Below are 11,565 nucleotides of genomic sequence, written 5' to 3' on the forward strand. Positions count from 1 at the left end.
TTCAAAAATAATTATATCATCCCCAGAACTTTATAATGGAAGTCACTTTTTAGCCAAACATTCCTGTTGAGTTACTTTTACTGGTCTTCCTGGCTAAAAGACTTCTTGCAAATAGTCCTGCAAGTAGGTTTATATTGACTTTGGAGATAGAAGAGGGTGATAAAATTAGTCAAATTCTGACACTTGGAGTTTTGATAGTATCCCTTCTTAAAACCTGGATTCTTCCTTCTTTATAAATGCCTGAATTCATCACTAAACAAGCAACCCACAGTTTGAAATGTGGGACAATAATTTCTTTTTCTATTTAAAACTGAAGTGGTTTTTCGGGTGGCTTTGCTTTGTTTTGTTTCCTTGTGGGTTGTTTGTTGTTTTGTTTTGAACTGCTTCCATAGTGTTAGTGCACTGTAAAATAACTCCACTTAGGTGGAAATTGACGCAGATTAACAATCTTATTCTGGAATATGTTAGAAGCTCTTGAAAGAAGTGGCCACTTCACATTTCGAGCATTATGATAGTGCTCTCTTTATTTGACTACATTTCAGGCAGTCTTTTTGTTCTCTCTTTCCTTAATTTTGCGCTACTTTCCTACTTCTACAGACCGCTTCTTATGTAGTGCAGAAATGCTGATCCAGGCGTGTTGGTCTCTGCCACCTGTAGTCACTCGTATAAGCAGCCAGGGAAAATAAACTTTTGATAACAGTCCTGTAGATTTGACTATATGCCAAAAAACACATGAATGATTCCTGACCTGGTGTACTGTAACAATAACACAAGACACACAACCGCTTTTTGTTTATTGCTAGATTTCTTACATAGCTACTGAACCATGGTGGAAGTAACATGAAAGCTCTGTGCTTCTTGTAAATATTAGCATTTCCATCTCAGTGTGTGTGAGAATGAGGTGGGGAGGAAATATCTTTGCTTTGATACTGCAGAGAAATAGGATTCTGTAAATATGGGAAGGTTAAAAAATCAACAATAAGTTTTTAAAACGCTGGGCAAACTATTTCACCTGCAATCTCAGTATTTTATGTCTTTTGGCTTCTAAGCCTTTTTCTGTCACTCATCCTATCTTGTATCTTCTGCCTTTATTAGGAAAAAGTGGTCTTTCAGTTAGAGGCACTTACTACCTTGCTCTTGCAGAGTAAATTCATAGGTTTGTTTTGCCATTTGTCAGTGCAATTCAAATTACATTTCTCTTTCTGTACCACCCATTATGTGGCTTTGTGGTTTATCTAAATTATGCCTATGAGGTCCTGGGCTCAAAGCAATACTGTTGGTCAATCTCCCCCATAATAATAGGAAAGGTTGCATTAATTTTCAGTGCATCAGTGTAAATGTGCATTGCATTTGTACTTTGGGGAAGATATTTGATGCTCTGGTTTGTTTGTGCCTGAACTGGCCATTTATTTTTCTTTACTACTCTTTACTACTCTTTTTACTTCCTGATAAGCAAGCAAGAACAACAACAAATTTCCTTCTTAAATCATTCGGTAGGAGGTACAAATGCTAACAGTTTTAACCAAAGAGTAGGATCCACCACTTCTCACTTTGTTTCCCGGCTCTTGATGGAGTCTGTAGTAATGTATCTAGAAATGAAGGTCTTTGAAAGGTGGCACATTCTCAGTCTTGATCTGCGTGGCGTGTGACAGGATTAGCAAATGATAGTGATGATCAGGAGTAAATAAGGCTCACAGCAGTAAACCCCAAAATAATTAAATCATGATATTGTTGTAAAGTCATTTCTTGACTTCGTGAACGAAGATTGGGGAAGGGCTTTACACACGCTTCCTACAAGTGCGCTGATGACTATAAAGACCAATGTGGGATAGGCAAATCCGGTTGCAAAAAGCACAGTGAAAGGTGTCCTTGGGTGGTATAGGTGGGGCGTGATTCTTTCTACGTTGTCTTTTCTTGTCAAGAATAATTCTGTGTGAGTTCTCAAAGGAGACAGCGGTGTTACAGAGCGACCAATGTCCTGAACCATCTGCATGCAGGGTTGGGTCTGCAACTTCCAGTGCACCTTATTGCCTGCCGTTTCGTCCCTCTCCTGTCGCTACAGGGCTTTGCAAGTGTGGGTAAACCCTTCAGGCCTGTGCAGTGGATTTTTTAGGTGAGGCACAGCATGTGCAGAACTGGCCCCACTCTTTACACCTGAGGTTTATCTGCCAGGGCCTAGCTAGCTTGGATGGTGACAGCAAAGTCCTCAGGTCGTAGGTTTGATTAGAGTATCCTTCTCTTAGATGGATGGCCTTACAGGGCTAAACGAGCTCCATCTGCCTGGGTTTGAAGTTAGAGTTGTCCTTCTCCTAGAATGGTTGCCCGAAGGCTAGTGAGCCCATGCTGCCCATGGACACACTTTGACCCTTCGGTAGAGACATGTCTGGAATGGGAGACACTACGGGAGGCATATGCCACCACCAGCGTAGCTCCCAACCTCACAAGGACATGCAAGCTCTTTCCCCACAACAGGGGGGTGTCCGTGAAAGAGTGTCATAGTGTATTACTATCAGATAGTGTCTTTGGGGGAAGAAAAAAGAATTGCGAAGTGAATCAACTTGGGATTTTTCAGCCTTAGTAGAATTTTTGCTGAAAACATATACTTACTCGTGTTTAATAAATGCCTGAGTTCAGTGCAAAATTAAATGAATGGATGGGCTTTTGGAATGGGCTTTTTGGAGTGCTTGAGAGTCACGTGCACCCTGTGGCACATCTACAGATTTGTGTTTACTTTCTTCACAGTAGTGCCTGCAGAATCGTAGAGTGGGGCTTGACAGCATTTGCTAATCCATCTTCATGTGTCATTGCAGGTTCAGTTCTATTTAGGCAAATCCTTATCGCTTTGCTGCCTTCTAAAAAGTATCCGTTAATGAAAGGTTTACAGCTTTCCACAGCATCCTGTTCCTCTGCTTCTCTGTTCTTCAGTATAGAAAGTCTATTTTCTAGTTTTCTTCCTCTGATTAAGTTTAAAATAATGAATACCATGAGCATAAAGAGGTTATTCTCTTCCTTTTTCCAAGTGGTGCAATTGCAATTAACTGTCATTTTTGCAGCCAGCATAAGTATTGCAGCAGGGCTCTGCTGTCATCCTCATGAAAACACACCAGGTAAATAAAGCAAGCCATAGGTCTGATAGAGTAACATGTTAGTAAAAATTCGTTTGAGACTTTTCATGGATTTTATTTTCCTTCTAGTGCTAAAAATTATGATTCCTTAAGTATACACGTCTGGTTCCCCCTACCACCCATATGATATGAAAATGAAGCTGTAACTATTTCTGATTTTACTGTAAATCAATACATTAGAAACTATTGTATTCTTGGTTTTGCCAGAAAGCAGTAAAACTCATACTACTTAAGCATGCGTTTAAAAATGTGCTTTGTCTGGTGAGAAAGTTGGTTAGTAAATTGATTCATGCTCCTAACAAGAGGAAGTGGCTGAGCCCCTCAAGGGAAGTTGCCTTTGTTCTCAGTTGCTGAGTAACAAACAGAATAAAAAGGCTATCAAGGGAGCAGACCATTCATTGGAGTTCTGCTAGTGTTTAAGGTTAGTATTTAATGATGTTCCATGAATAGATTAAAAGGGGAAAATCACTGCTATGAGGAAATTCACTGGAGACAAAGTACATTTTTGAGCTTTACGTTACACAAAAGCATTGTTCAGGGAGTTCTGTGGAGGAGGGAATTAGCTGATCCACTAGCATTTCTACTCTTTGCTGATATTTATATATGAACACTGTTAAAGGTATATAATATTTCCATTCATGGGTGAGAAAGGAAGGTCAAAACAGAAAGTCAGCTTCTTTGTAGGTGCGTAGAACAAGGTTTTGCTGTTACCATTAATAGAAGGTAGATCACAGAAAGTCCCAAGGGACAGCAGAAAGTAAACTGAAATGTAGGAAAATATCAGGAAAAAATCCTGATAACAAACTGATTAAGGTAACTATGTTGAAATATTTAAGGAAGGGAGAAACTGAGAATCAAAAATGTGGAAGAATGGAAAGAAAATGAGGCAAGAGTATGTAATGTATTGTGATGATAACAGAACAGGCAAAGACAGTTTCTAACTGCTTGTGTAACCTCACACAACAGGAGTGTTTGTCTCTCCTTGCATAGTGGTGGTACACGCACTGTATGCTGTAGCATTCATCTCTTGCCACTTTGTTACTAAAGCTGTATTGACAAACTTGAAGAAATAGAGGGAAGGTGAAGAACAACTACTGTCAACTGGAGAGAAACTAGTGAAAAAATAGTGCTTAAAATAAAACGCCTCAAAATCTACCCCTACACACAAGTCTCATCCTTATCTCCTAAAAATCTGAGGCTTAGCTCCTCTTCCTCTTGGTTCTGTGCTGTAATGAAAAAGTTTGTACTCCTGCCACTCAAATTTGTGTGAAATCAGGTTGTTTCTGCAAGGAGCAGAAGATCTGAACTTGGCAGAATTCATGCACTAAATGGTATTGGTAAATAAAATTTGTTTCCTATGGCTGTGATTTCTAATATGGCAAACTTTTCTAATATGGTCACACTTTAGAATTACTCTGGAAAGAAAGACCAAAGGAATGGTCTGGTTTGTTGTTTCCCATATACGTAGACATTATCTATAACAACCTGACTAAGGTATTTTACAGTTAGATGTGTATGACTTGAGAAGCAATCAGCAATGTCAAACCTGTTTGTTAGAGAGGTGGGTTTTTCTGTAAAGAAGAATGGAAACCTGAAGAGCTTTCCAAGTATGTTGCAGGCACTAAAGTGGAGCATGGGGGAGAAGGCAGACTTTTTACTATTTCCTCATTCTCTTGTGTCATATACAATATGAGACGCTAAATGAAGAAACCTTTGTGCTAGATAATAGTTAGAAAGTTTCTGATACACAAACACTGTTAGACCAAATACAAAGAAATTAATAAAGCTGAAATTTAACAGTAGTTAAACATTTGGTTTCCTGAACTTGGTATAAGGTCAAAGAGTCATCATGGACCAGATTATTATTGCAGGCGTTAATTTGCGCATTTGTATCTAAACCGAGATCTTTAGCAGAAGTGAACTCAAGGTTTTATGCAAACACTTTGTTTAAAAGTCTCTGAAGGCATTTGAAAACTCTGGAAAGAAGGTTTTATTACTGAAAAAATGGTAGCTGTGATGTGGGTTTCTCTTTTATTCAAGCATAAATAAATTACATATAAGAAATTCAGTCTCTATTCACTCTATTACATCATTGTATGGCTGGGGTTACCTTAACATAGTTACAGATGATATTACAGCAAAGAATGATTTGGTTTTGGTACGATATTGCATGGGAGTTCCCTTCTGATTCAAACTCTTCAATTTGGAAGTGTGACGGTTCTGTGATTTCAGCAGGTCTTTTTCAACTAGCAGTTTTATTCTCACTGCAGAGGGGCGTTGACTAGAAACCAGCACTGCAGAGAAGTAGATCTGAGGCCATAAACGAGTACTTGAGTGAAGTTTCCTTGCAACTATAGGAAGAGTGCTTTAATTGAGTCTGTTCTGTATATGCTTAATGCTGACCTTTTAGACTGTGCCTAGGCATCCTTTCTAAAGCAGGAAAGTTAATGCAAATAATTAGATGCTTTTTTGGACTTGTGTCCTAAGCACTGAGGAGCCAACACTTCTTCACTGTTTTGAAACATTAATCACACGTCTCTTTAAAAATGGATATAAGGGGGCAAATGGCGAATTCTGAATGTCTGTGCACACCCTTTGTAGTTTTGGAATGAGACTGGTCTCAAGCAAAGGGCTGGCTATTTTCTGCCCATCTAAGGTTGAAATGATGCTGTGTCATTTTGATCTTAACACTTGTGACACAATCTGCTTAATGCTGTGAGGTTTACGTGTTCCTTATGCTGAGATCATTGGTGTACATAAGCCTACTTGTCCTTTCCTTCTGTGTTTTGCTTATGTTCTGTCACTTCATAAATTTGTGTAATATCTGTACCTGCCTCCTATTTTTTCTTGCTCCAAAATTTGAATTCTTATAAAAGGTCTCGACTTTTGTGTGTTATATCATATTTATGCTTATACTGAAATACTTCTTGTAACTGAAAAAAAATTGTCTGCAACTACAAATGTTTACTGAAAGGGTTGTTTCCAGAGCATTTATTATACAGTATTTATTCAAGAGATCATTGTGGTATCAAGTAGTGATGAACTTCAGGTTTTCCCCTGGAAAACCAAACTCAAAGAACTAGTCCTTTGTATTACATTTTCTTGTAGTAGTATGAGCCACATAAAAGAACCATTACCTAATATTCTTCTAAACAGAAGGTGACTGCATTGTCAAAGACTGCTGGTGAGTAATTGCAGATAGTGTTGCCAGATTGTGACTAAGTGGGTACAAAATTTTAGATTAAATCATTTACAAACTAGTAATGAGTTTTCAATGCGGCTTTTTTTCCCCTCTATTCTGGAATACTTAAAATGGGCTTCAGTTTATATGTGGGCAAAGTATTTCTGTAGTTACTTGTAAGCAAATACAAAATGGTGTCTTAAGAGTATAAGTGCTACTTTTGGGGATTGGGGATGACATAACCATTCAGAGCAATCAAAAGGAAATGAAGTAAATGATTGGATTCCACAGGAGAGAATATAGGGAACTTCAGCACAAGATGATGTTGTTTACATATTAACTTTGCATAGCTTTATTTTATATGCTTTCTCAGAAGGCTGTATTTTTCTCTGTCTGTAAATGGGGTCAGTGATGGATTTTTGTGGTTAATATGGCATTTGTGAGGTATATCAGTTTTGGGTTTTTTCGTTGTAGACTGCTTATATGTGACAAGAGAACATGTCTGATAGGAAATGGTGTTGCAGATGAAAGGCTTGTAGTGGTATTTCCAATTTTTTTATTTTTGTGAAGACAAGTTTGTTCAAAAATGTCAGGTGTGGGCTGTGTGTGAGTTTTTAAGATGTGCTCTCGACTTGTTTACACACATTTACTCCTTTTCCTCAAGTACCTTTGTTTCTGAACTGCCAGTGAGTGCTTAGACACCATACACTTAACTTTAACCTGGTTAAAGATTGATTCATAGGCTAAATAGCAGGTCCTGGCTTTCTTTACCAAAGATAAATATCAGGGTATTATCAGCTCCCTGGGTGCATAGCTAAGGGGTCCCAGGTGTATCTCCTAGTTTGAGGATACAGTTCTCAATTCAGTTAAGGGCTGTGTTTGAAAAAGGAAAGCGAGACTCCAGTTTTCCACGTTGCGTGGTCTTGCTCTTTCTCCCTAAGATCCACATTCAGGAACCTGCAGTTACCACTTCTGACCATAATCATCTCTTAAGACTACAAGGTGACAGTAAGCAGAAAGAAGAATCAGAAACTCAGTAGAGATTCTGAATCCATTGGAAATAAAAAAAATAATGTGTGGGAGAAAGAAAACACTTCATGTCTGGGTTAGACTAGTGTTGTCAGCAAAATTTCCTACACAAATCCATCCAGATATTCCACTCACAACGTAGCGTGAGCTAGATGGGCCTCAGACCTGCTGGGACTTGCAGATAAACGTGCTAGAAGAGGATTCCCCATTAGGAACAGTCTAACCATGACCCAACTAATATTTCCAAAGTGCAGTGTTTCCTGTCTCTGAGCTGGTGTGTGTGCCAGAGATTTCCTGTGTGGTCCCAGGATCCAGTGATCCAAAGTTACAGGGTGTCACTGGGCTCGGAGTGCCCCACAGTGAAATTTTCTGGCTGGGTTTTGTTTAGCATCTATGTCAAACTTCAGCACGGCACATAAGTCAGCCACAGAGGGATTGCGTAGCCCTTGAAAAAGAACTATTCCCATTCTGGAATCATTTTAATCTCTTCAAAAAGATAACAAGCTGAAATGGTTGTCTGCTATTTTTGCATTTCTTCTTCCATCCCTGATCTTATTATGCCTGTTGTGTGAAAAGGTCTGGGCCTAGAATCTTAACATCTAATTGACACCAGTTAAGTGCCTGGTACAAACCACTTGTATCACCAGTACCATGGATGCTAATGCCCCCCTAAGTAGAGCTGCAGTCATAGCCTTTTTGCTGGTTGCAGTCTCTGTGCTAGAAGAGATTTCAGCAGCCAATCATTCTTCACCCTAGTCATTATTTGAAACAGTCAATATAATAGCCTGTGTACTGTGTCCTTGTGAAGTAATGCAGTAGTCTGGATTTATTTCCTAATGAATAACCATTTGTCATGTAAAAACCATCCCTGAGGAACTCTCGCATAAGGAATTAGTGCAGCTGAAGAGACATATGGAGCACAGAAGGTCATTAATTCAGAGATCCTCTTAGAGCTCAGGTGGGGTATATTGCATTTTTTCCCCATTTATTATATACTTTAAGATGTAACAACAAAAAACTCCAACAAACAAACGTAGTTCACCTCTGTGTTTAATGTGGTGAATGTTCATTGATTATGTACAGTAATGATACAGATCTCATGTGCATGCTACTAGCCTAGGGGAACAATAAATTGAATAAAAAAGCATTGAGAATTATTTGTTCATAGAGATTTGCTTTGTTAACGTCAGAGAGTATATGATCATGGTGTTTAACTGCCTGATAGGGACTATACACATAAATACAGTAACTAATCCTTAGCAGTACTTTAGCTATCCAACTTCTTAATTGAATCATGCTTTAAAATCATTGCAACCTTTATGTTACTCAGTGGCTTTTGATTGCATTGTGTATAAAAGAAACAAGCCTGAAGATAAAAATTAATTGGACACTGGGTTACAAAGTCATATAGCAAAATCCAATCTTTGTTTCTTTTGTTGCATCCTAGGAGGCTTTTCCATGGGAGGTGGAATGGCAATGCACTTAGCGTATAGGTTTCATCAAGATCTGGCAGGAGTCTTTGCTTTGTCTAGTTTTCTCAATAAAGACTCTGCTGTTTATCAGGTGAGTGTGTGGAAGTCTTTACAAAAAAACTGCTTAGCTAAAAGCAAAAGAGGATAATTGAGTATAGAATGTTTATTCATGTGATGCAGTTCATTAATATTCTCAATCTGTGACATTTCCTGGAAACAAATAATTAGAGTATTAGGAAAGTGAGGCTTAAAAGGCTGCCCTTACATGAGGTTTTGTTTCTTTTTTGCACAGACAGTGCAATTATTTTATTTGTAGTAAGTTAGTGTAGAAAGCAGATGAGGAAATGAAATGATTTCTGAGTTCTCTTTAATTGTTAGAGAGTCCATGTAAGTATAACTATTATTTGAAAATTTGTGATGAATTACAATTCTCATGGGCTCCATCTGCTGTCACGATTTTTTTTTTTTCTATTTCTCTTATTGGAGAGGGGTATAGACCTTAAACCCTATCATTTGCCGAGATTTAGCACATTGGAATTGCATATGGAAGTGCAGTTTATTCCCAGTATTTCTTTGTTTGCTGCTACTAAAATGTATGAAAATTTTCACCATGTAATTACCTATTAATTAAAATTTTTTAATGATGTGTCTGTGTTTCTTTTTACATTTAGGCTTTGAAAAGAAATGAAAGTGTTCTTCCAGAATTATTTCAGTGTCATGGAACTGCTGATGAACTTGTCCTCTATTCATGGGGTGAAGAGACCAACAAGATGCTAAAGTCACTGGGAGTATCAGCATCGCTTCATACTTTTCCAGACCTTAATCATGAGTTAAGCAGACCTGAAATTGAAAAACTAAAAACCTGGATTGTAAAGAAATTACCTGTTGAAGCATAAGCACAAATGAATAAATAAGATGCAGCTTTCACATACTTTCTGATTTTTGTAGTTTTAAGAAATGCTTGGCATGTATGTGAGTGTACCATGTACCTTATATAAGCACAGCTTGATGCAGACACTGTTACATTCTATAAAGTTCACTTAAGTGGTGAATTGATGGTGCTGTTAACACTCATTACACTCATTCTGTCATCTGGATTTCTTTTCCTGTTTTCTTGTCCAGTTTTGAAATGCACATTCATGTCAGTCTATGGAAAATAATTACTAATATTATTAAAGCCATTCCTAAATAATCAAAACAGTATTCAGGTAGGATTGACCTTAATTTCCCAGATACCTTTCTTTTTCATTTTTGTGTGTTCTAAGATGGAAAAATATACAGTGTGGTCAGCTTTGCAATAGCATTGGAGCATAAAAAGGCTGCTGTAGTCATTTAAATAATGGACATTTTACTCATGGGAATATATACATATATTCAAGTTACTTCACTTAGAGGAAATTTATTGGCTTCAGTTGTATTTTCAGAATGTGGGAATGAACCTGCATCAAAGCAGAGCTGTATGTCACCTCAAAACCTAACCAAAGTTAGTGGTGAAAGCCACAAGTAGCTGTGTCTAGCTATACCAGAGGCCCTAGTTCTTACTCATTCTCATTGATTTGTTACTCGGAGATTAGTTTTATGCAGGTTGCTTGAGCTCTGTGTGGTTTATAGTGTAGGCTTAAACCCCAATGGATAAAGTGCCATCATGATAGTTAAGTTCTATCCCGTTTTTGAAGAAATCATTCTTTGGGCACCGTTCCTGTAGAAACCTGTTTTTGCCAACAGATTTAGTTTGGCCTGCAAGATAGCATTTGAAATGAAAAGTTGAGGATACTTGACTCCTCTGTGAATATTTAAGAGTTGTAAATAATGATTGTGATATAAAGAAAACTTGTATCCTGTTATTTTAATGGTGGATGATTCATTTCTATGTTATTTTCATAAATTAACTCAGGGTATAAATATCTCTTATGTAATTTTAAGGCTTTTTTTATTGCCCCCCCCCACCTTTCTCCTCCCCAAATTTAGCAATTTTTTTAGCATTATAAGGTATTCAGCCTTTTGCCAAAGCAAATAGATCCAACTCTTTTGCTTAATCTTGTCCCTCCCCCTTTTCTGAAGAGTGGATCTAGGACACTGTTGTTTGCCCTGTCACAGCAGGTTGCTGCCTATACTGGCTCTGACTCCACAAGCCTTAGCCAGCTCTGCTGGACTGAGTTTTATTTGAATCCTCATGCACCTAAGCCAGCTTTTACCTATCTTGAAGAATACGCAAAGGGGAAAAAAATGTCACTGTTCAAGCACAAGGCATGTAATTGGCAGTAGCAAGTAACAACTTCCTGCTGCTAAAAATACTTTCCTTTATTTCATTTTGCTAGCATTAGCGAGTCAGCAGGTTATTCTGAGAAACAGGGTTTTAAATGGCACATGAAAACTCAGCTATTTGAAACAGTAACCAGGCAGCACTTTTTCCTGGTGCCCCGGGCTTCCTAATTACCACAAATTAAATGGAAGCAGGTGTGTTCGGAGGCAGCTGAGCTAATATTGCCTTGGCCCAACTCTAATTGCAATCCTTGACAAGTGAAGTTGAAGGTATTTTAGGGCTAATACATCATTTTGAGGTTTGCACTGTTTTGTGCTCGTCCTACAGTTCCTGTCGGTAGGCTGTTTAAACTGCTAATGCAAGGTGGCAACTCATTTTGGTGACAAGTGCATTCAGATGAGAAAGTGGTGGCCTCCTGGCAAGGTGGCTTTTTGCAAGGTCAGAACAGCACAAAGCAGTTGAAATAAGGTTATGGAGGGAATAGAAATTATTACG

At 38.2% G+C, this 11,565-nt stretch overlaps 1 protein-coding gene across 2 annotated transcripts in view; it reads left to right on the forward strand.

The window, feature by feature from the left end:
• The window catches only part of LYPLAL1 (lysophospholipase like 1), a 28,042-nt gene extending 18,304 nt beyond the window's left edge, over window positions 1–9,738 (forward strand). For both annotated transcript variants that reach the window (XM_062605960.1, XM_062605959.1), the window contains exons 4-5: window positions 8,783–8,898; window positions 9,479–9,738. In XM_062605960.1, the coding sequence (XP_062461944.1) occupies window positions 8,783–8,898; window positions 9,479–9,703 (341 nt within the window). In that variant the 3' untranslated portion in view covers window positions 9,704–9,738. The remainder of the gene's footprint in view (window positions 1–8,782; window positions 8,899–9,478) is intronic.
• Window positions 9,739–11,565: the final 1,827 nt, after the last annotated feature.

This window comes from Pezoporus occidentalis, unplaced genomic scaffold (genome assembly GCF_034315485.1).
Source record: "Pezoporus occidentalis ecotype Australia unplaced genomic scaffold, CSIRO_AGI_Poc_V1 ctg93, whole genome shotgun sequence".
Classification (NCBI taxonomy): Eukaryota; Metazoa; Chordata; class Aves; order Psittaciformes; family Psittacidae; genus Pezoporus; species Pezoporus occidentalis.